Source organism: Podarcis filfolensis (assembly GCF_964270895.1).
Source record: "Podarcis filfolensis genome assembly, chromosome: 5".
NCBI classification, from domain to species: Eukaryota; Metazoa; Chordata; class Lepidosauria; order Squamata; family Lacertidae; genus Podarcis; species Podarcis filfolensis.
This window is the reverse complement of record NC_139608.1, coordinates 34,933,515-34,958,720: the sequence shown is the minus strand read 5'-3', so window position 1 is coordinate 34,958,720 and position 25,206 is coordinate 34,933,515. Positions and strand designations below refer to the sequence as shown.

At 41.2% G+C, this 25,206-nt stretch overlaps 2 protein-coding genes across 5 annotated transcripts in view; both read left to right on the top strand.

The window, feature by feature from the left end:
- Nucleotides 1-2,071: 2,071 nt before the first annotated feature.
- MAB21L4 (mab-21 like 4) lies at nucleotides 2,072-22,578 on the top strand. Its single transcript, XM_083613850.1, has 5 exons — nucleotides 2,072-2,676; nucleotides 8,469-8,691; nucleotides 12,981-13,134; nucleotides 17,606-17,962; nucleotides 20,097-22,578. The coding sequence occupies exons 1-5, from the start codon at nucleotides 2,172-2,174 to the stop codon at nucleotides 20,187-20,189; spliced, it is 1,332 nt and encodes a 443-aa protein (XP_083469976.1). The 5' UTR covers nucleotides 2,072-2,171; the 3' UTR covers nucleotides 20,190-22,578.
- Nucleotides 22,579-23,345: 767 nt separating this feature from the next.
- ANKMY1 (ankyrin repeat and MYND domain containing 1) overlaps nucleotides 23,346-25,206 on the top strand; it is a 45,071-nt gene continuing 43,210 nt past the window's right edge. The window contains exon 1 of one of the 4 annotated variants that reach the window (XM_083613719.1): nucleotides 23,346-23,615. The gene's annotated coding sequence lies outside the window, so the exon portion shown is untranslated. The remainder of the gene's footprint in view (nucleotides 23,616-25,206) is intronic. The other 3 variants (XM_083613721.1, XM_083613722.1, XM_083613724.1) reach the window with 3 other exon arrangements.

The window sequence follows — 25,206 nt, the reverse complement described above, 5'->3', positions numbered from 1 at the left end:
AACCGCCGACCTTCTGATCAGCAAGTCCTAGGCTCTGTGGTTTAACCCACAGCGCCACCTGCGTCCCCTAGGGGTACACATACCCCTAAACATTTAGTGAATCTTTGTACTTTTGTCCATTTACAGTGGCACCTCTGGTTACGTACTTAATTCATTCTGGGGGTCCGTTCTTAACCTAAACTGTTCTTAACCTGAAGCACCACTTTAGCTAATGGGGCCTCCCGCTGGCACCGCACCACCAGAGCACGATTTCTGTTCTCATCCTGAAGCAAAGTTCTTAACCCGAGGTTCTATTTCTGGATTAGTGGAGTCTGTAGCCTGAAGCGTATTTAACCTGAAGCGTATGTAACCCAAGGTACCACTGTACTGTATTTATTTTCCCCTGATTTGAACTATAAAATGGTGGTTTTCTTGAGTCAAAATGAGAATACTCCTAAACATTTTTTTTCAGAAAAAAAGCACCGGATACGCTTACCCAGATGTTTAGACAGTTTTAATTTGCTTTAATATATTTTATTGTGGTTTTAACTTTCTGCATATTAGGAATTATGGTTGTAAAGTTTTTTAGTTATAATTTTGCTGTTTTATCTTTTGTAAACCGCTTTGAGGTTTTTCCTACAATCAAGCTGCATATAATTTTTATCCTGCTCCAGGTTTTACAGTATTTAATTGATTTTAGTAGTTTTGATTTGCCTTCGGGGCTCTACCATTAGGCAGAGGCAGGCACTCGCCTCAGGTGACAGATGCTGGTTAAGGTATTGGTATCTGGCATTTGGCTGTTCACTTTGAGACCCTCTTCATTCCCCTTTCAGATCTGTGTGTGCCCCTACCATGCACCCCCTAAACAAGTCTGCTCTTGTCCTCAGGTGCCGTGGAGGAGACTAGCTCATTGCCAGTGCAGTGATTCAGCTTGTCAGCTTCAGAATGTGAAGGCACCATCTTGTCCTTTGCCTGAGATGGGAAAATGACTTTGACTGGTCTTGTTGTTGTTTGGTTTACATTTGATGTGTTTTCATATGAATTTCTATGTTGTAAGCTGGTTTGAGTTTATTTTATAAAGAAAAGGAGGATTTAAAATTCTAAATAAAAAAGCAAATTAAAAAATGCTAGTAAGTGCATTCCCTTTAAATCTGAGGGAGATGCAGGAAACGAATTTATATAGGCCATCAGCATCATTAGCTATCAGAGTCCCTTTTTGCGTACGTCACCCTCTTCCAATTGGATTTAAGTGTATGGTTCATGGCAGGGATGTGGGAGAAATTTGATTCAGTTTGCATTTATGTGAACCAAGATTGAGCAATCCTTCAAAATTTGTGCTTCTCTTAATTTTGCGATGTAGTTCTCCAGCCAAGTAATGTGAACAAACATCCATATAAAGTATGCACAAATGCCACATACTTGTGAAAAGAATATACAGAAATGCATTACGTTAGGGAAAATATTAGGGAAACATTCTTTGAAAAAACCATATATTGGGCACAATTCCATACAAAAAGGTGTACTCTAATAGTTCGTTCAGAAATACGAATTTTCATAATCTATATTTTTAAAATTGCAATCTGATGTGGCGATGCGGAGAGCTGATCTTAAGACTGGAATAACGAGCAACTGAGATGGAAACTTACACCTTCTCCCATGCTTTTTAATCTACAGTATGAGAAGCGAATTTCATTTCACATTCCTTCGAAATGTTGGTGAGGGTTTGTTAATGGTTGCAAATCGTACTGAATTTAAATCACACGAATTCATAGAGTCACTTCTCCAGCTAGCGTAGGTTAGGTCTACTTTAATATCAATGAGCCATGTGGACTTATACCAGTTAGCCCAGTTTTTCAGGCTTGCTGGGTGGGATGATTCTGCGGTATTAGAATAGGTAGCCAGACAACCGGATGTCTCAGTTGGCTCACCTGAACGTACCAGTTTCACAATGACTATTTTAAAATACCTTGGCACTCTATCAACTATGTAACAGGAAAACATAAGGTTTATTCACGCTTCAGTGGAATTCCTCTTCATATGCTACTCCTCCCTGCTCCAGCCCACTTTGCCTTGCCTGTCTCCTCCCACCTGCAGGCATATCTTTGTGTGTGCAGCTGCATCAATGTTTTTGTCTGCTCCAGAAACAGCAGAGGAACTTTCGGGAGGGGTTTCTTCTGTGCCACGCTTCAGCCATGGCCGCAAAGGTTGTTCACTGGAATAGCTATCTCCAGGTGATTCTGTCCCGTGAAAGCCGGAGAGTTGAGTGTTTCCAGAAAGCAGAGAACATTCTCCTTATTGTACTGGAGAGAGTCAATGCAATGGACCCCAGGTTTATAGTGGATTATTCAAGAAACCTGGAAGCCTTGGAATTTGCCCTCTCTGCTGCTGAGGATGAAGTAAGCATGGAGGTTCCCTTGTGTATCGATGCGGATGCCCTCTTGATGCAGGAGTGTTCAGGTGAACAGAGCGACTCCGAGAAGGTTACTCGTGGGAACTACCAGATGCCAGGATCTTGCTATGTAGGAGTACCTAAGGAAGGTGCTCACCCTGAAAACTGGACCAAAGAAGATGTATTCAGTGCGGTGGGTGGTACTGAATCCAGTGGCCACATTGTGCCAGGCAAGGTCCTTCATCTCCTGAAAGAATTGATCATTGCTGCAATTGTGCATTGCAAGCACCAGTCCCTTATCAAACCAGGTATTTGTCTGAAACGGAAACAAACAAGGTGTGTCTGTGGTTGGGTGTGTAAGAGAGAGAAAAAGAGACAGACAGAAAGAAAAAGACAGACAAGTAGGGGCTGGGAATTAATTCTTTGGAACTTCTGAGTCAACATGCATAGTATAAGACTTAACGAGAGGGAAAGGAGAGATTGGAGGAATAATACAGCAGGAGACCAGATATAGGTGGTCACTCTCAGATAAGCATGTTCTTAAGCTAGAACACATACATAATATCACCCAAGTGTGACTGGGATCGAGTGCCAGGATATTTTTATACTTGAAGGGTATTTTCACACACCTTGAATTGTACAGTATATAAGGTGGCATATAAATGTTTAAATAAACTGCACACTCTCACACCCCTATGTGCAATGATGGTAATGGAAAGGAGGGAAAGCTGTAGGTATGATAATTTCTTTCTGTACAGAGTGCATGCTGAACCCCTGTTTCAGTTCCAGTTAAGTGCACTTCTGCCCTGATGGTTTTCCTCTTGCCTATGGCACAATGTGATGGCTTTATTTGTCACTAAACATGGTAGAAGCAAGCAGATACAATTGCAGTAAGCTAACTGTGCATCTGATTCCTGGGGAGAAACTTGTGTGCTTCTCCTCTTCCTGCTGACAGTCTGCACATTGGTTCCAGTTAGAAACTCTCCGCTCTCTCTTTCCAAAAATCAAACTGCAGACTGCACCTCTGCCCCTTTATCTAACTCCAAGGGTTGTCATGTGCTGAAGGTTGGTTCCCAGGCCATCAAGAAAGTCCCACTCTGTCATTATCAGGACCATTATGATTCTTTGATTAATATCCCTAGACACTCATTCACAGCCATAATGACAGTAAAGCTCACAATATATTATTCTGCAGTACCCTTTGCCCTGTCTTCACTGCATGGAAACAAACAACCAGCTAGCCCTGGCCTGTTTCATGTTCCAGGAAAGCCCTGCACTTGGTTTCTGTTTGCTTTTTGACAAGTGCATTTTTCTGTTGATCTGTTTGTTGATTTTTCAGTCTGTTTTGTGCATGCCGTTACACCCCATGACAGTTGTGCATCACCTCATCATTGCAGGTGCCTTATGTCAAACTAGGAAAGAATCCATTCCGAAAAAAGAATCAGGGTTTCATGGGGTTGCCGGGTCTCAGGGCCTGACTCAGAGCCTCAGGGATCTCTGAGCCTCCTACCTCTGGTTTCATGATCCTTTCAGTCAGGTTTGGCAAGGAGGGAAGACTTGCTGGCCTGGAGCAAGAGAACTTCTTGCAAGAGGAGAATTTTCACAGAACACCCAGTAGAGGTAGCTTGACATTGTAAAAGTTATTTAGGCTGCAATTCTGTCCATGCATTCTTGGGAATGAGAATAAGTACTATTGAACTCTGTGGAACTTCTGAGTAATCATGCGTAGAATTGCACAGTAAACTATGCTTATCGGGGAGCTGGCTAGAACAGTACTCGCAGCACGTATTTTTTTCTGTATAAAACTGGGTATTCATGAATGGAGCCTGAAATACACTAGACTGGGGCTAAGACCCCACAGGCTGCCTGGCAATTCCAACCCCAGAGCGTTAAATCTTATTTATTATTTTTCTGTACCAGACTTCAGTAAAAAAAAAATATATATATCCATTAAATTTTCAAAAAAATAAAATAATAGAAGTGTACTAAAAAAATCTACCATACAAAACAGCTACTGAATCAGCAAAATACAGGCATCAATAAAAGCAGGAACATAATAGGAAAAGGCTAAGAAAGCAATCTTCACTTGTAGCCAAAAAGATATGAAAACAGGTTCGAAGTAAACTTCCCTGGGAGGAGTTCCATACTATAGGGGGTCCAGACCATGTCCCCACACTTCAAGCTGTGAGACTACTGCTAACAGCACAGACTTTTAAAGAGATGTCTGCTTACCCAGATTAGCTTGCCCATGTACTGCAGTTATTTTCAGAGTCGTTTCTCTGGGTGCTACCCACCATCTGGGGTAAGGTGGGTGATGACCAGAATGAGCCTCCTCTCTCGTATCAGGGCTGTGGCTAACCCAATTCTGGCTTATGGGCCATATTCACTCTACCCCAATCCTCTGTACACCAACAATCAGGGTGCTAGCCAGAGGGTAGGTATGGTCATTCTACGCACTTGCACACACACACACACAAACAACCACCCATGAATATCAGCTGGGAGGGAGGTCATCACCCTTTCCTGCTCATTAAATTATTGATCTGGTAACTAGGAAGGTGTGATTCACATTCTCATCAGGATGCTGCAGTGCTTTGAATAAGTTTTGAAAAAATGTTTTGCTGTCACTGACAGATTTGGTGAGACCTTGAAGGACTAGAAAAATGTGCTTTTTAACCAAGCCTTTGGTTGATATGCCCTTTCAAAATGTGTTGTTGTTTTTTTGGAGGGGAGTTATTTAGTTGTTTTTATTTTGAAAATGCATTTTGTGGTTTATATTTTGTGTTTATTCTGTGAACCGCCCTGAGACCTGTGGGTATAGGGCAGTATATAAATTAAATTAAATAAATAAGCAAGCAAGCAAGCTGCACCAGGCTTCCATACATGGCGTTACAGTGGTACCTCGGGTTAAGTACTTAATTTGTTCCGGAGGTCTGTTCTTAACGGGAAACTGTTCTTAACCTGAAGCACCACTTTAGCTAATGGGGCCTCCTGCTGCCGCCACGCTGCTGGAGCACAATTTCTGTTTTCATCCTGAAGCAAAGTTCTTAACCTGAGGTACTATTTCTGGGTTAGCGGAGTCTGTAACCTGAAGCGTCTGTAACCTGAAGCGTATGTAACCCGAGGTACCACTGTATCTACCTCTGGCGTATATATGCCTATATGTTGCTTTCAAGTCATTTACTTGGTTCTTCTAATCTTATCTTTAAAGTGGCGTTTTGCTTCGCAGAAAGGAGCCTAGAGGTATTGTTTCTTTATTTATATTATTTGTTTAAGGCATTTATATACCATTTAATCATTAGCGTTTCTAAGCAGCATACATAAAAACAAACCATGCAGAAAATGAAACAATAACAAAATGATCACAAAACCGAACGTGACCTTAAAATGCCTGCTGGAATTTACCACAAGCTAGATGAGCAGAAATCCAAATTTAGGCCATATCCATTATCCCTGCTACAGAGAGACAGATGAAGGTCATTTCTTTTCTGCAGAACTAAGGCGAGGAAGAGCAGAACTGGCACAGAGGCCTGATGGCTTTGAATCCATCTTTCCACTTCCAGAATTCCTATACATAGAGAGGCTTTCTCAGCAGTTTAGATTCGGATGTGCCGGACTATTTCTGGAACCTGGTTCATTGGTATGAATGGTGGGAAGTTTTGGCATCCTAACGTTTTGGAAAATGTGACTCTTTTTATGCTTCTAACAGAAGTATCTGGAAATTCTGGCTCTTAGGGTTTCCACATGCCAGAGATTCAGAATGCTATGTTCTGTATGTAGCATACATTCAGCTTATGCCTACAATTTATTCCACAAATAGCTTGTAGGAGGACAGCTTTGCAGTTGTCACAATAATGCTAAATGAATAGGTCAATCAAACTTTCCTAGCAACCTGTCAGCAATAATGAGAGACAAGTGGTAGCAAGCACCAATCCTAAGCTCTTAATCTTACATCATACAAATTTATTTTCTCCCCTCTAATTGCATTTGTTTGGTTATGATATAAGGAACTCTTTGAGGTGCAGTTTTTGGAAAAAAATTAAAAGAAGGGAATTCAGAACACAACAAATATGCAGAAACAGTCTTTTGTGTCTAGGAATCTAAACTGGCTACAAAAAAACGAGGTAGGATGTAACTTCTTCAGAAGTGCGTGTGCAAAATGCAGTTTGGTAGATCACTGAATGAATGTTAAATGTGTAGAGAAGTTGGACAAGCATTATTTGTTAGATATAAACCATCATGATTTCAGTCACTGGGTTTGGCCCTAACCCATACTGAAAGCCAGTGTGGTATAGTGGTTCAGAGTGTTTGAGGACTGGGACATTCGCAGGGAAATGTTTGTTTACAAAGCTATTTTACTACCAACCTTACTGTATGGTTGTGAAACATGGACCACTTATAAATGCCATCTCCAACTCCTTGAAAGATTCCATCAATGGTGTCTCCAAAATTTTTTACACATCACTTGGGAAGAGAGGCAAACTAATGCCAGTGTACTGGAAGAAGCAAATATCACCAGTGTCGAAGCAATGATTCTTCAATATCAACTTTGCCTGATGATCGTCTTTCAAAGCAACTACTCTATTCCGAACTTGAAAATGGAAAGAGTAATGCTGGTGGTCAACAAAAGAGGTTTAAAGACTCTCTCAAGGCTAATCTTTAAAAATGTAGTACAAATACCGACATTTGGGAAACACTGGCCTGTGAGTGCTGCAATTGGAGAACAGCCTTTACCAAAGGTGTCATGAACTTTGGATGCTCAAACTCAGGACAAAAGGGAGAAACGTGCTAAGAGGAAGGCACATTTGGCAAACCCTCACTATGATCAACTTCTGCTTGGAAACCTATGTCCCCACTGTGGAAGGACGTGTGGATCCAGAATTGGCCTCCACAGTCACTTACTGTCAGGATGTTGTCAGCGGCCCCCAGCTGGTTGCCCAGGAAATTATAAAGACAAGGAAAACTGTCTTACAGTCCTTTTTTATTTCAATCTTTACAGAGAGAGGCTATAGAAACCAGCCTCTTGGATAATGACGTTATCCTGAGTGAATCTCCACCTCTCCATCTATCCCACTTCCTCATTTGTCATCCTCATCATCTCCTCTACAGGTGCTGTTATGTGCCCTCTGTCTTTGTGCTCTTTGCTCTCCTACTTTTAAGGCCCGCCGGGTTCTGGGAGATGGAGGGTATGGAATGCTTTCTAATGACAGTGTGTCAGCCAGCTACTGCTCTGGCTCTCCCATTTCACAACTTTCCCCCTCATCCGCCTGAGCTGCGACCTCCCTCAAACCCCTGTTGTAAATCTATACTGTATTCTTCCTCCATGGAAGGACCAGGATGGGGAGGCAGTCTCCACCATTCCTCCTCTGCCCAGTTCCTGACACTTACAGACTCACAGTTAAGACCGTGTTCATGAAAGAGAATCCTACTTGGCTACGAGTGATCGCCAAAGAAAAAGAAGGTGCAGTTGTTAGAGTGTTGAATTATGACCTTGGGCGAGTCACTGTCTCTCAGTCTAATTTTCCTTCACAAAGTTGTTGTGGAGACAGAATGGGGAGGGCAGAACCATGTATACCACCTTGAGCTCTTTGGAGGGAAAAGTGGTATATAAATGTAGTAAATTAATTTTTAAAAAGACTGAGTGAGAATATTGCCACTGATTTAATGAAGGGGGTGGGGAGTAACCTTGTAGCTAGGAACATATAGGGATTATATATGCATACTCCTTTGGCTATATATTTATATATGTATACAATGGGTCACAATCTAGTAATAGTTTAGTCCTAGGTTGTTCTGCTGATTCCAGTGTGGCTTAACTTAAATTTAATTTTGCTAAACCGTCTCCCAAGCAAATTATTCTTCTCCACAGTAGGCCTTAAAATGCTTTGCTGGTTTGTTTGTTTTTGGGGGGGTGGGTGGGTTAGATGAAGGTTGCTAATTGTGCCACTTCACAGTTATACAGAGGATCTACATTGGTTCCTTTTCTGTTATTTCTGATGGGAGTATTGTTTCCAAAATAAACAAGACCATGGTGGGAACCTGGAAAAGAGACACTGGCGTGCATATCTCTAATTGCATTTATTCCCTTGACCCTCTCCAGGTGAACTCAGTGCTGAGAGGCTGAAGGATGATGACATGCAGCTGCCTTTGCTAGTGTCCAGTGGATGGAAAATGATCTGCTTCAATGTTGTCCCTGTAATAAGGAGAAAGCAGGATGTTCTGAAACTCAGCAACAATTGGCGAGAAAAGGGTTTCCCACAAAGCAGCATGAGCAAAGTCACTCAGGAAGCTGACTACATCCCTGCCAGTTACTATCACTGGAGGTAAAGTGCAATCCTGTATTGTTGCTATGAATGCTACCTTAGGGGAAAGGAGCATCTTTTAGAGTGTCTCAGCTGTCATGTCTTCTCTAGAATATGCATGTTGTGTAACTAGATTTCTCTTGAGTTGCGTGGAGGAGAGTGAAGGGTCAAAATCCTACACGCTTCAGAAATCATATACAATGACCAGTGAACTCCATACACCTCCTTTGTCACAAAACTGTTGTGTGCCTCTCTCCAGTCATGAGGTCTACAAACATCATCATTATCATCATCACCATCATCATTATGGTAGGAATTAAATGAACGCCGCCAATAATTTTTCTCTCTTTTTATGAATCTGAAGAGTTCTAAGACAAGGTAGGGCAACAAACACAAAAGTTATTTTGTAAGTACTGCCATTAAGATTATAAACAGTTCTATCTAGAGTGAAACCATTTTTTCCAGTCCAGACTCCAGCTTAGCCTAACAAAATATTCAGGCATATTCATCCTAAAATGTGGATTTTGCTTTGGAATGGATTCATTCCTTATTTTATTATAAATATTTACATCCCATCTTTGTGTGTGAGTGTGGGTGGGTGTGTATTGCCCCTTTTTGTATCTAGCATTGTTTTTAGCTGCCTTGGGGATGATTCAAGCTAAAAGCAATGACAGATGCAACAAAAAAAAAGTAAAACAGCAAAAGGATGAAAACTACTAAACAAGTGACTTTAAACAGCCATTTAGGTAATATATTGGCCAATTCAGCATTAGGCCATTTTCACCAATGAAGCAAAATCCGTTTTTGCATTTCCGGTGTTTACAAAACTGAATTAAAAAGCTATATTGGTGTACATTTAATTGGAGAACTGTGTGTGCGCGCACCATGACATCCACAACCAATGCATTACAGACTAATGAACATTCTTAGCAACTTGTAATTTTTTAAAATACTGCAGCATGGAGTTTTGGCAAAATGCAAGATTTTTTCTATTTGTAGGGAAATGCTTCTCCCTTCTGGGTCTGCTTCATCATGAAATGCAAGCTACATCCTATCTCCTAATTATATACATTGGATACATATATGCCAGGATGCTTTCAGTGTAGCTTATCCTGTCTTAGAATAGAGTATGAGATCGATAATTAATTGGCTCCATATTTCTGCAAGAACATTTTATGTCAGATGATGACTCAAGGAATATTGGACCAAACAATGTCACAGAGTCAGTGCACTATGTTTGATAGCCTCTACTTTAAAGTTGTCAGAGATGATGGTTCTGCAGCTTTCCTAGGTAACTTGTTCAGGCATGAGATTCACCAGCATTATCACCTCCTAAAATCTTCGAAGGGTGGGAAGTGAGGAGGAGGCCAGCCTGGGTAGATCATGAGTATTTTAAGAAAGGAAGCAGATGTTATTTTAAATTCTTAATTGCTGTGCTTTTCACACGGGACTGTGAAGCTAATAATTTCTGCATGGAAAGGTATAAAATATAGTATGGGTATAAAATATAGATTTGTCTGTGGGCCGCAGGTTCCCCACCCCTGGACTACAAGAAAGTCCTGTATATTTCATTATAAATTACGGTATAAATGTATCCCTTTTGTGCATATTTATTTGCCTTCATCTATGCTCTAGGGCAGGGGTAGGCAACCTAAGGCCCGTGGGCTGGAGGCAGCCTAATCGCCTTCTCAATCCGGCCCGCAGACGGTCCGGGAATCAGCGTGTTTTTACATGAGTAGAATGTGCCCTTTTATTTAAAATGCATCTCTGGGTTATTTGTGGGGCATAGGAATTTGTTCATTCCCCCCCCCAAATATATTCCAGCCCACCACATGGTCTGAGGGACCGTGGACCGGCCCACGGCTGAAAAAGGTTGCTGACCCCTGCTCTAGGGACACAGCATTTGAAAAACGGTTCTAGTGCATTTATGCAGCTAAAATTGGATTTATGCTGCTGAGTACCATAAACCGGCAGTGAGATGAGCTAGTGAGTCTTCAGTGGATGCACAGGCAATGCTAGTTGTTTGGGTCCTAATCTATGTGGTCCAGAGGGCAGTTGGCCCTGACTAACTGCGGGTAATTGCCCTAGGTTTCTAGAATGTTTTCATATGCCTTCCCACGTGCCCTAAGTCATGAACTCATAAACAAGCTATTTCCACCCTGGGATGACCTGCAACCAGTTTTGTTCCTGTGAAGATAAGGGCTTATTCACAATTATGTTTTGCCCTACTCTTTCCAGACACAGGTCCACACTTAGAAACTCCATGTCCAAGCAGTTTATCTGGGGTTTTTTGCCCTGAGTTTTCACCATGAAAACCCGCTCTTTAACAGTCAGTTGGAGCAAACGTCAATTTGGATTTTCCACGGATTACTGTTTGCTCCGATTGAGCTTTAAAGAGTGAGTTTTGCAAGGAAAGCTCAGGTTTTGCAGGGAGAGCTTTTACACACTCAGACATGGAGCTTTTCAGCATGAACTATGCCAGAAAGAGTGGAGGAAAGATAAGTGTGAATAACCCCCAAGTCAGTTCAACTAATATGAGAATGAGACAGATCAGTTTAATCTGCCTTTGTCATGGTCATTCTCAAAATAGCTGTTCCTTAATGATAAGGTCCCCTATTGACCAGTATGGAAGGAGTAGATAGAGGAAGAAGAAGAGTTGTCTTGGTTGAAGTCGTCAACTGACCCAGGAGACGTGTTGAGAACAGTTAACTACAGTATAAAGATCTAGCCGGAAGCAATTCAATGGGAAGGTTACACAGTAGGAAGGGGTCAGTTTGAAAGCATCTTTCTCCATCTTTTAGATCTGTCATGGTGGTAAACCAAATCCCAAATTAATTTTGCATACATTCACTTAATCAATGTGTGCAAATATGAGAACTGAACATTTTGCCCCTCTTCAACACTTGAGCAGCAAGTTTTGAAGCCTTTGCTTTTTTTTGGCAGTTGAATTTAAGATGAATTATGCTGTCAGTGTTGGGCACCTTCAAACTTTACCTCACAAATCAGTAACTCTCCCCAGTTCATGAAAGAGATGCATCTCCTACAGAGGTTAGAGGCAAAGCGGAAGAGCTATTTTGCCTGAACAAACTTGAAAGACTGTGGGCGGGATAGCCATGCCCAAAATCCAGACCACACATCTGTGAGGAACATGATTGCAGTATGAAGGAGAGTTATGGGTTTGGCCATCACACTTGTGACTGATTTTCGGGTTACATCTTTGAAGGAATTTGCAGATAAAGGAGTGGCTCAAACATCTGCATACCTAAAACCAAAATAGCATACAGGGTTGTAACACTGTGAAAAGTCAACATGTGATGGGGAAATGTTATTGAATTGTTCTGACCCAACCCCTGCTTACTATGTCTATATAGCATATACATTCACAGAATCGTATGTATATTCCCCTAATAATGAACAAATGTTATCCCTCATAATTGAGGGATATTGTTCCTGCATTACTGTGCATATGCATATAGGACTCTGCGTATGTTGTGTGCCACAGAGACATTAGCAAATGCATGATAGCCCTGTCTATCATGACTTGACTGCCAAAGGTGATAGATAACCTTGCCTTTTGACAAATCTGTGTACTCAAGAATATGGGGATTTGGGGGGACTTGTATATGTCTGTGTAGCTGAGCTCTCTTCTGATGCTTTGCACGTTATGCTTATTTGCTGTGCTTGGAATCGATGCATCCTTCCTTAGGGGAAAAAATGAAAGTTGGCAGTGACCAGATCACCATCTCTATTGGCCCAATAGCTTCAATGTAGTCCTCTTCTCAGGGATGCGGGTGGCGCTGTGGGTTAACCTACAGAGCCTAGGACTTTCTGATCAAAAGGTCAGCGGTTTGAATCCCCGCTATGGGGTGAGCTCCCGTTGCTTGGTCCCTGCTCCTGCCAACCTAGCAGTTCGAAAGCATGTCAAAGTGCAAGTAGATAAATAGGTCCCACTCAGGCGGGAAGGTAAACGGCGTTTCCGTGTGCTGCTCCGGTTTGCCAGAAGTGTCTTAGTCATGCTGGCCACATGACCTGGAAGGTGTACGCCAACTCCCTTGGCCAATAAAGCGAGATGAGCGCCGCAACCCCAGAGTCGGCCACGACTGGACCTAATGGTCAGGGGTCCCTTAGTCCTCCCCTCAGAGGGGGCTCAGCTTGGGATATTAATCTGTTGACACAATCTACCGTACATCATGGATGACAATGTTTCATTGTCTGGCGTACACCTCTGGTGTATTGGTTCCCCTCTGTAGTCAATTCTACCCTGAAATCCTCAAATATTTCAACTTCTAACCATGTGTTTCTCTTGTTAGATATTCCACCAACCGTCCCATCCTGAAACTCATTCAGATTGTGAGCACCCTAAAGGGGTATCGTTTAGACAGCCTCCGCCTCCTTGATCAAGTCGCCCATGAGAACTGGAGAGAGGAAGGCAAGAAATGTGGGCTTGCATTTCACCACTTGAAGGTAGGTTTTTCTGGACTGTTAATCTCAGTCCTTTTGATGTGGCTTATTTGCCTTGGAGCAAGCTGTTGCTTGCGCAATGGTAGGCAGAACAGCAGCGTATGCTTCCTGGCAAGTATGCGGGGAAAACAAGCAGCTCTGCCTCATTTGTTATTTTAAAATCCCCACACCCAGTACTAAGAAGTACCAGGGCAGGGTTCTGCTGCTGTTTTTAACACCCGAATCTGTAAACAGCCTATAATATATTATGTAATGATTGCTAGCCCCTCTCTGACGCCATTTCCTGCAGAGGTGGAAGAGCCCATAGGGCAACATATGTGTGCCACCTAAGAAGGTGAAGGTGGGGAAGCACTGGTCCAGAGACACAGTGAGAAGGATGCTGTGACCTTTTATGTGCAAACCTGTTGGTTGCTCTCTCTGCACAGTGGCTCATATGAATGAGCTGAGCAAAGCAGAGATTTGTCAATTACCCACATGTATTAAAATACATGATTTTGGCCTCTCAGCCCTGCAAATTGGGAATAAGGGAGATCTACATCACTTTCAGAATATCTGCTATTGAGTATTCAGTTTGCAGGGAGGTTATGCAATATTGGCTATTTATTAAGCATTAATTCTGATTTGTTTGTGGGAGTGTTATATGATGTTGGGTCAAGTAATTGTTACCCTATACATTCCAGTGCGTTTTTCAATAATTCGATAAAAGTCACATTTAGGAGGGGAGCAGGTTTTGTTGCACAAGAGATCCAAATTCACTTTAGTTAATCGACCTGAATTTTCTGGGATGTGATTGAATCCCAATCTGCAGTTAGTGACCCTAATGTGAATGCAAACAGGTTAAATATTTAAAACTGGGAAAGTGTTATGAAACTTGATGTGGTAGTCATTCTCAGATGTTTTCCTAATAAATCTAGGATCTCTCTTCCCTTTTCCTTTGTTTTGCTTAATCCCAAATGCCATGGAAACATTTTGTTATTCTTGTTGTTACAGTGTAGGCCAAAGTAGACATGATGTGGGAGTTTCAACAAAGCAACCATGGTTGGGGTCAGGTGGTGTGGATTTTGTGTTTTTTTAAAGCTCCTCTGATGGTTCTTCAGTGCAGATCCCAACCCTCCCCACTCCAAGCTGCTGTTAGTCATGGAGCACAAAACATATGTCTATATTTTCCTTTCCATTGTGAATACCTGCTTTGGTGGAAAATGTGTATCAGGCATGGAGCTAAGGGTTAAATCTCCTCTCCCCATGTACCGTAGTTCTGCTCCAAATTGTGCCCCTTCTCCCCATAGCTCCTTTTTGAGAAAGAAAAAGATTGAGGTTGAATCCTGACAAGACAGAAGTACTGTTTTGGGGGGACGGGCTGGTGTGGAGGACTCCCAGCTCCCGAATGGGGTAACTGTGTCCTTGAAGGACCAGGTGCGCAGCCTGGGAGTCATTTTGGACTCACAGCTGTCCATGGAGGCGCAGGTTAATTCTGTGTCCAGGGTGGCTGTCTACCAGCTCCACCTGGTATGCAGGCTGAGATCCTACCTGCCTGCGGACTGTCTCGCCAGAGTGGTGCATGCTCTAGTTCTATCCCGCTTGGACTACTGCACTGTGCTCTACGTGGGGCTACCTTTGAAGGTGATACGGAAACTGCAATTAATCCAGATGCGGCAGCTAGACTGGTGACTGGGAGTGGCTGCTGGGACCACATAATACCACTCCTGAGAGATCTGCATTGGCTCCCAGTACGTTTCCGAGCACAATTCAAAGTGTTGGTGCTGACCTTTAAAGCCCTAAACGGCCTCAGTCCTGTTTACCTGAAGGAGCGTCTCCACCCCCATCGTTCAGCCCAGACACTGAGATCCAGCGCCGAGGACCTTCTGGCGGTTCCCTCAGTGTAAGAGGCAAAGTTACAGGGAACCAGGTAGAGGGCCTTCTCGGTAGTGGCGCCAGCCCTGTGGAACACCCTCCCATCAGATGTCAAGGAAATAAGCAGCTATCTTATTTTTAAAAGACATCTGAAGGCAGCCCTGTTCAGGGAAGTTTTTAATATTTAATGCTGTATTGTTTTTAACACTCGATTTGGCACCGCCCAGAGTAATTATTATTATTATTATTATAAATAATGGTGGGAGCAACATCTTTCTGCTTCACATGATGTGACTGGGAGATTGTATGAAGGGAGAACCGGGGTACTGCTTAAGTCATTATTAGCTGACTTCACACTTTGAGAACTTTAGTTTTATCATTCTGAAGCACCAGTGTTAGGTTCCACGTGCTGAGTTTAGGCTGTGCAGCACATTTTCTATATTGTTGCAAGCAACTTCAGACTTGATGCTTTTACAGCACTGCAACATGGCGATAGCTGGACACCTACGTTGCTGTTTAGTTTGCATTTCATTTTTTGGGACGTGCTTCATCTCTCACCACTTCAGGATAGAGAACACAAAGCGGCAGAACATGTTTTACAAAATCCTGGATACATGCCATGTGGCTTACGGGCATCTTCTCGGAGTTGTTGCACTTTTTATTGTAGCTAGATGCAAGATTGTTCTAGGAACCAGGCCAATTTCAGAACAAACACATTTTAGCTTGTTTTTGTTCAGCTTTGTTTGCAAATTGTGTATTTAATTGTCTTGAGTTTACAAAGCTTACCTGATTGGCCTTAACTTCATGAGTTGCTTTGGTTTGATAAAAAGCTGTTTGTGCGTCTCTTAATCATTAGAATAAGTGCCTAGGAAACATTAATGCAGCAACACACTTCCCAAGCAACAAGGATAAAGTTCCAGCTCAGCTAGGCCACCAATTTGAGTGTAATTTAGGGCTGACTAAACTGGGATAGATTTTGTACTGAATAAGCAAACCCTAACCCTGCCAGCTTATTCTAGGGGTGAAGAAAGGGCCAAGATGGCAGCTACTTAGAGCACATACACATGGTGCCTCCTGCATGATGCTCTTGCCATAGGTTGAGGGCAATAAGGAAGCAGAGGCAGAACAGTCACTCAGAGGACAATGACAAAAATGTTAAGGGCACCTGAACAGGGAATTCCTGAATTTACTTGATATATATGGGCTATCTATGTTCTGTACTTAAGGCAATATTTTATTCTCTTATGCTATTTTAAATGTGCATTTCACATTTGACTTCCTTTAGTAATGTTTTCTTCTGAAATGGCTAAGATAATGTTTTTAGTTAGCTTTGCTAAGTTAAATGTACATTCTGTGGTTGACCTCCTTTGTAATGTTTTATTTTGAAATCTTAAAGGTAATATTTTGATTTCCTGTTGCTTTCAATGTATATATTTGACTTTCTTCAATAATGCTTTGTTCTGGGTTGTTTTAGTTGATGTTTTAATGTGTTGTAAACTGCTTTGAGATTTTTTAAAATTAAAAATATAAAGCGGTATAGAAATGAAATGAGTAAATACAGTGGTACCTCTGGTTACGTACTTAATTCGTTCCAGTGGTCCGTTCTTAACCTTAAACTGTTCTTAACCTGAGGTACCACTTTAGCTAATGGAGCCTCCCACTGCCACCGCATGATTTCTGTTCTCATCCTGAGGTAACGTTCTTAACCCGAGGTACTACTTTCGGGTTAGCGGAGTCTGTAACCCGAAATGTTTGTAACCCGAGGTGTTTGTAACCCGAGGTACCACTGTATAATCATAACCCTTTGCATGAGAAACAAATTTGGGAGGCCAGAAATATAGTTTACTTGGTTCTTAGATATTATTCTATTTAATTTGGCACATCTTACCTGAGAATCTTCTGCTACTCTATTCTATTTAATGCAACAAATAATTTTAGTAGCCGTGACCGTGGTTTTATTGTAAGTGTGGTGCCCAATGATTTTTATGGTTATTGTTTCTTTGTTGTTGTTCTCCTTCTGAATGCCATGGCCTATGGCTAGTGCAATAAGAAGTTTAATTGGAATTGGAATAGATATTATTCAAGCCCTTATAGTTAGCAGCACTTTAAATGATGCACAGAAGTCAAAGGTTGTGGCTTAAACAATCCAGCCAGCCTCCCTTCATCTCTTACATGTGACAACACATATTTATTGAAGCACCAATAATCTGTATTTTTAATAAAAGTATATCTAGGCAGTACACAATTTATGGTTAAAAAGAAAAAGAAAGCACAGGTCCATCCTCTAGGACTGCCACCTTTCGTTCTGGTAAATGACTTTATATGTTGATATTATTTTTTTATACTATTCTAATGATTGTTGAATGTTACTTTTTTGTTGTAGGTTTCTTATTTTAAAGTTTTGCTTTATTATCACATTTTTGTATTGCATTAGATTGTTATAAGATGTACATTTTTTTGTTTCTTCAGCTTGTAAACCGCCTTGAGTATTGTAAGATAGAAAGACGGTATACAGATTAAAAATGATGAAATGATGATGATGACCCAAAAGCTGATTTTCATTCCACACCCCACACCCCACATTGCCTTTTACCTTTTGATAACTGTTAATACTTCCTCCTAGATGGTGTTGCTATGGGCCACTCACTTTTTCCCTTCCCCTGAAGACTGGATGGATCTGGAAGGGTCCGTGTATCGTCTTCTGGTGATCTTGCTTTGTTGCTTAGTGACCAAACACCTCCCCCATTTCCTGTATCCAGAGCAAAATATGTTCCAGGGTGATGATGTCCTGGAACTGAGCTCTTTGTATCCCAAAGTGGAGAGTTTTGCTATCGAGCCTGAGCATTTCCTGAAGTTCAATTTTGTAAGGGAAGGCAAAACACACCAGCAGATGGACAATGGTCTCAAAGCCTTACTTCATCTCCCAGCTGAGGATAAAGCCTATTGGAGCACTGCCTTCTTTGATATGCTGCTTAATAAGGTAATATGCTCACAAACACAGGCTCATAGTTGAGAACCAGAGAGGTTGTCTTCCGGTCTATGAGACCTTTGTGCTTACTCTTGCACTCCTAAGTACAACCACTAACAAAGGGATGGGGAACCTGTGGCCTCCAATATGTCGTTAAGACTACAATTCCCATGATCCCTGGCCAGTGGCTATGCTGGCTGCCAGGAACATTCCGGTGTTGCAGGGGGTTGGACTAGATGGCCCTTGGGGTTTCTTCCAGCTCTATAATTCTATGATTCTATGAGTATCTAGAGGGCCGCAGGCTCTTCATCCCACTGCACTGAAGGGTGATTCAGATTTTTTAGTTTATTTGTTTTAAAAGGTTTATATGGTTCTCATCAGTGTTTTACAAGATAAAACACACAAATAAAAAAAGAGTAAAAGCCTGGGAAAATCAAAAACATTTATGGCGCTAGTTCAAGTGGCTGGTTATAAGTCACACAAGTAAGGGCATGATTCATTTCAAATATGATGACATGCTCATGTTGAGATACTCTGCTCTAGTGCTTACTACCACCTGAAGTTACAACAAACTCTGTGATAGTGACTGAGCCTTGAATCGATACTGTTTGATTCTGATAATTTTCACAATCTCAATTTTGCAAGCTTTGACTAGCATTGTGATTAAAGTTTTTTTTTAATGCATTAAAAATATTATGAAAAACAAACCCATGTCAAAACTTGGAAGCCAAAGGCGCACAACGCCTTGATAACACTTTTTGATTTGAATTATTAAAATATCTCTCTGACTTATCAACATGGTTTAGCTTCGTCCTGGGTCCTGTAATTCAAGCTTGCTCTTGAAGCTTCAGGGAAGAGCTAAGAGGGTGTCTCTTATTGATATATGGGACTGAAGAGAAAACATACACAATTAAAAGTCAGATTTAAACTAATAGCCCTTTCATGCCTCAGCAGGCAGCCTTTCCCCAGGGCTATTGCATGAAGGCTGTTTCGCTCTCTTTAGTTTGTAAAAGCAGAAGGAAACCTTTTTTAAAAAATCTATCATGACTTAAATTTATACCATAATAAATTTGTTAGCCTTTAAGCCACCACAAGGTTCTTTGATATTTTTAATAGGTATCTGTTTTATACTCTCCACTCACAGGTCTGACATGGGTAAATTACATGTTACAGTGAGCTGACTATACACAATGAACACAACACCCCCTTTACATTGGCAAAGCACCTTCAGAAGGGAATAATTCTGTACTGGAGAACGGATGAGTGCGGAATGAATGTCACAAGCTGTTCTGTAGTCTTCTTGGCCCATGTCTAACTCACAAACACATATGGGGTAAAAGCATCTTTGTGAGTGCTCTGGGAACAAGTAGTGGAGACAAATATTTTCCTTAAAAATATAAAGCAGTACAGAAATGAAATGAATACCGTATTGGCCTGAATATAAGCTGCACCTGAATATAAGCTGCACATTTAAAATTTGGGGGGGGGGGGAGGAGAAAAAAAGACAATACCCCAATATAAGCTGCTTCTTTGAAAATCCACAGGCACTCACACCCGTTCCATTTTACCATTTGTCTGTTTCAGCAGCGATATCATAAAAGCCAGTCTTTGTAAGGTTACGAATTTAAGCCGCACTTTAACTTTTCAGTCGGAATTTTGGGGGGGAAAGTGAGGCTTATATTCAGGCCAATACGGTAATAACAACAGTAGTAGTAGTAGTAGTAGTAGTAGTAGTAGTAATCATTCAGTACAAAGTTACTTTCTTAAAGCAGCAAATCGATTTGTATCTATGGGTCGATTTCTGAATGATTTGCAGTAGATTGGCAATGATTTCTGACTCCCAATAGTACAAAGACAGGAAAACAAAATGACTTCCATTCCTCTTGCCCTAGAACCATGCTACTGAAATGAAGGTTTTTATGTGGAATGTCTGTGAACTCTGTTCAGTTCTTGTACTCAAAAATAAAAATAAAATCTTTCATACGAATGTATCTTCCAATATGCTCCATTTAGTTTTAGGTTCTCCAGGTTTTTAGCAAAATATGAATGCAAATCCTGTATGGCTGGAGTCTGCCTACCCTTATGCCAAAGTGTCTGCAGTTCAGAATGTTTATGTTGTTTCACTTAACACCTATATTTTATTCAGTTTCAGATGTACCATATCAAAGACACACAGCGGATTTCTGCTATGTCACAACTCTTGTCTAGCATCAAGAAAATGGTGAAGAACCAGAGTTGAAAACATTACTGTGGGATCACAAGCTTTCCTGCCTGAATGGACCTCACTTTAAGTTTCCTGTGATCAAAATTCCTATCTGTTGTTGTTAATGGCTTATTTTTATTTCTGGCTGTTGTGATAATTGCTTTAACAAGAAGAGCACACACAAAATGACAACTTGTAATTGTAACCTGGTGGAAATCACCAGACGGCACCATCATTAGGAATGAGGGTCCAATTTTCTATCCACTGTTTTTTATATAAGAAGTGAATGTCCACAGTAGTGTTATTTTATGTATATAGTGCTCTATAACAATTAAGGGAAAGGAATAATATATTCACATACTATAACAACTAGGTGAAAGATTTTGAGTCTCAGCAGAACAGGGAACCCTGTGCCTGAGGGAGATGCAAGGCTCCTCTGAAAGTAGTATTTTTTATTTTATTTATTTATTGAATTTATATACTGCCCTATGCATGAAGGTCTCAGGGCGGTTCACAGAATAAAATCAAAATATAAAACCACAAAATACATAATCAGAATAAAAACAAAAACCCAATACCCCCCAAACCCCACATTTTAAAAGGGCATAGGATGTCAATCGAATCAACCAAAGACCTGGTTAAAAAGGAACGTTTTTGCAATTTCAAATACTCATTTTACATCCTTAAATTATCAGTGATTTCCCTTCTTCTCTTTCCATGGTTCATTCTGCAAAACAGAAAATATATGTAAATGTTTTTGACTGGTGCCTAAAGGTGTATAATGAAGGCGCTAGGCGAACTTCCCTGAGGAGAGCATTCCACAGATGGGGGAGTCACTGCAGAGAAGGCCTGTTCTTGTGTTGCCACCCTCCGGACCTCTCGAGGAGGAGGCACATGAAGAAGGGGCTCAGAAGGTGATCTCGGGGTCTAGGTAGGTTCATATGGAGATGCGGTCCTTGAGGTATCGTGGTCTGGAGCCATTTAAAGCTTTATAGGTCAAAATCGGCACTTTGAATTGGGCCCAGAAACTTATTGGTAGCCAGTGCAGTTGGACCAGGTAATATGCTCAAACTGTCTTGCTCTGGTGAACAACCTGGCCACAGAATTCTGCACTAGCTGAAGTTTCCAAACCATCTTCAGAGGCAGGCCTACGTATAACACATTGCAGTAATCTAACCTTGGGGTTACCAGAGCGTGGACAATAGTAGTTAGGCTATCTCTGTCCAGACAGGGCATAGCTGGGCCACCAGCCAAAGCTGATGGAAAGCATTCCGGGCCACTGAGGCCACCTGTGACAGCAAAGCATCAGCTACAAACCTGCTCCTTCAGAGGGAGTGCAACTCCATCAAGAGCAGGCAAGCTCCCACCCATCTGGTCCAGGGAACCACCCACTAACAGTACCTCAGTCTTACCTGGATTGAGTTTCAGTTTGTTGGCTCTCATCCCGTCCATTACCGAGGCAAGACACTGGTCCAGTGGTGGGTCTCCTATCTCACCTTTGTAAGAGTCATGAAAACATGGACAACAATCTGCTGGCATCTCTGCAAACATCTTCCGGTCCTTCATCTGTGAGAGCTCAATATGTGAAGAGGAAATTCAAATCTAGAAGGTGGACTTGTACGAATCTACGGCTGCAGAAGGGTGTTCTGCAACTAGCCAGCTGCTCCCTGCTCTCCAGTTCTAAGCCTAGCCTGCAGCCAGTGTTGGCTCAATATAGTTTGTTGCCTGAGGCTGAGAAGCAAATAACACCTATTCCCCCACCAAGTCAAGGTGCATAGTACCCATTAAGGCCAGACAAGTTATTTTGGTACCTGAGGCAGAAAACCTAACAAGCACTTCCATCCCTCCCTTGTAGCAAAAGTACATTAATAATAAATTTTGCAATAATTTATTGCCTTTCCACATCTCACCAAAGCAGCTAGCACGCTTTGACTAATGGTAGGGCCACCCCTCTGTGCAGTGCAGCTGAGGGTACTGTACTGGCTGTAGGCTCTGCCTGTGCGTGTCTATACTTTAAAAACAGGTTTTGGATACTGAGAAGCTTTAATTCTGGAAGTTACAAAAGTGTGCAATTATTTTATTTTTCATTTAGTTGTAAAATGTGGTGCTTTGTTGCAAGCAAAGCCTTACAAAAGCCTTGCTGGACCAACCCATGTACTGTAGTCTTTGTTATTGCCACAGAATATATCTATCTTTCAGGCATATGAAGAATTCATGTAATAGGTTTAAAGTACTGTATATCTTTTTGCATATTTGTATCAAACGTTCCATGTATTTAAGAGTGCTTCCTTATAGTCCTAATTACTTTTAAGATCCATTTAACGTATGTAAATTCTTAATTGTGGGAAAACACACAGTGCTGATATACTTCTGTATGAATTATGAGACCTGATATCTGGTCATTAAATTAATCCCTGCCTTCCAATTCCTGCCTCAAAGTTTTACTGGAGACATGTTACTCTAGACTTTTACAAACACTGGTGAGATAAATTTTCACATCACCTGTGATAACTAGGATGCCGGGCCAGTATGCTGCATTCATGAAGTATGTGATGTGTTTGCCACCACACCGTAAATACACTTGTAAATATGAAATAGTTAAAAATCCAGAGATGCAGTATGTCCAGAACCACCTACCCAAATCAATTTTCTTTAGTCTTTAGCACACACCAAAATCCCATTTCTCTACAGCATTTCATACTGTCATCTAAGAAACTATTGAATAATCTACAACCACAACAACAATCTTTATTACGGTCCAGAGACCCAACAAATCGTTACAAAGCAATACACAATTCATACAGCCTACCTCCAGGTTAAACAAGCATTTTGTTAAGAATATAGGGATCATTGGTTCTTGCAACCACCGATAAAAACTTTGCCACTGCTAATGTTCTAGCATTTGTCTGGTCTTCCAATAGGAACCTGACATAGTGAGTCTCTGATTTTCCCAGGAAAGGTACCAGCAAGGGTAGTATCAGTTCAGCCCTGGCTTGCTCATATTTTGCACAGTGCAACAAAATATGTTTTATGGAATCGATGTCTTGAGCACACGAGCAAAGTCTGTCCTGGTAGGGAACTCCTCTCAACCTGCCATCCAACACTGCAGAAGGAAAGACGTTTAGTCTGGCTTTGCTGAAAAGCCTTCAATAGTTTGGTACTGTCAAGTTTTTAATGTAAGATGTTAATTTAAAGACATGCCCATATTGTACTCCTACTGCCAGTGGACTACAGACTGCGTGTGATCGAGATCGCAAGTCACTGTGTGCATTATGCCATAATCTTTGCTTTAATCTAGTACCATGGAATAATCTAGTACCATGGAAACATAACTCCTTGATTCTGTAAATAATAGCTCCAACTGCCATTGTGAAGTCATGTTCTGTAGATTCTTTCAAGTATCTCTCTCTTGCACATACACACACATTAAAACAAGACTGAGCCTCTACTCAAGAAACACAGGTTAGTGCACGAGTTCCTAAAGTTAATGTTGTTGAAGCTTGCCAGATCAGGAATCTATCTTGAATCGCTATTCATCCCACAGATGCTTGGCTTCAAATAGTGATTTTTTTTCCAAATGGCATATTTGGATCCTTCTTGATTTTAGGGCACATTTCATGGTATTATTTATCTGTGAGAACCACAGGGTATAAAACTTGTCTGAAAGGAAAGTGTGAACCTTCTCATACAAGCACAGAAAGGACTCCTAGACACCCAAGCATTGGTACATTTTATGGTAAAATAATTTGGGCCAGCATTGTCCTACAAACTTCTGTACCAAATGTAGATTTTTGGTATTTCTTGCCAGTATTCATGCAAGGGGAAAAGAAGTCATATTCAGACCCTTTGGTCCTTCAGCACGACATAGTACAAGGGATCAAGTGTGATTTGATTCATTTATTTGGTATCTTATATACTGCTTTTCAACCACTGGTCTCAAAGCAGGTTAGAAAAATAAAATCCTGATACAATTACGGCAATAATAATAAACATTATACAAAGACAGATTAATTCAAGAGGGTTGACAGTGGAACGGGATCTAATCATGAATGTTTCTGGCCGCTTACCTGGACATCAGATGGATGCTCAGATCTAGAAGTACTCTTAAGCTCTGAAGCTGATCTTTGGGGGAAGTCCATCCAACACTCCAAAGGAATTTATTTATTTGACCACTGATACTGATTGAGAGGACCAAAATTCATAACAATTCCAACTATATAATGACTCAGATGTGTGAGTTGACATTTACAGCTTTAAAGACACACATGCTTCTTTAAAGAGGATACATGCGGAACTCTCTTTCAAGTGAGATTAACAGGCCATAATATCCCCACAAGTCTGTAAGCTGGCCTTGTTAACTGTTGTTTTACACAATGACTAACTGGGCTGTGCAAATCTGTGGTGCTGATTTCTACTATTTTATTGTGATTTATGGTCATACTGGGCTTTTGTTTAAAGGTGCTTTACATATTGGTACTGCACATTCTTTAATTTATACATTTGTGTTTGTTCCCTTGTGTGGAACCTCCTCCCTAAAATGTGGCATATAAATGTATTCAATAAGTACATTAATTTAAAATAATCATATATGAATGAGACAATTCAGAATTCTCCATGTATTCCTATGGCTGTTTGGAAGGAACCAATGCATTACAATTACCATTGTCTGCTATTTTAGTAGATGCTGAGTGATTTACTGCTTTATATGACAGCATTTGTATATCACTTAATCATAAAACCCTTTATGTGTTTTAAATAAAATGCCATAGCCCTGGGGGGGGGGGGGTTTATTGGTTATTAGTTATTGGAGAGAGCATTCCACAAGCGGGAAGCCACTACAGAAAAGGCCATTCTTGTCTTGCTACCCTCTGGACCTCTCACAGAGAAGGCTCACAGAGAAGGGCCTCAGATGATAATTTTTTGCAGGGTCTGGATTGGTTAATATGGGGGAGGGGGAGAGGAGATCCTTGAGGTAGAAAGTGCTTGGCAAAAAGAGAGAGAGAGAGAAAGAAACAAGACTCTGGCAATCCCACCTGCCATTTCACACAATGAG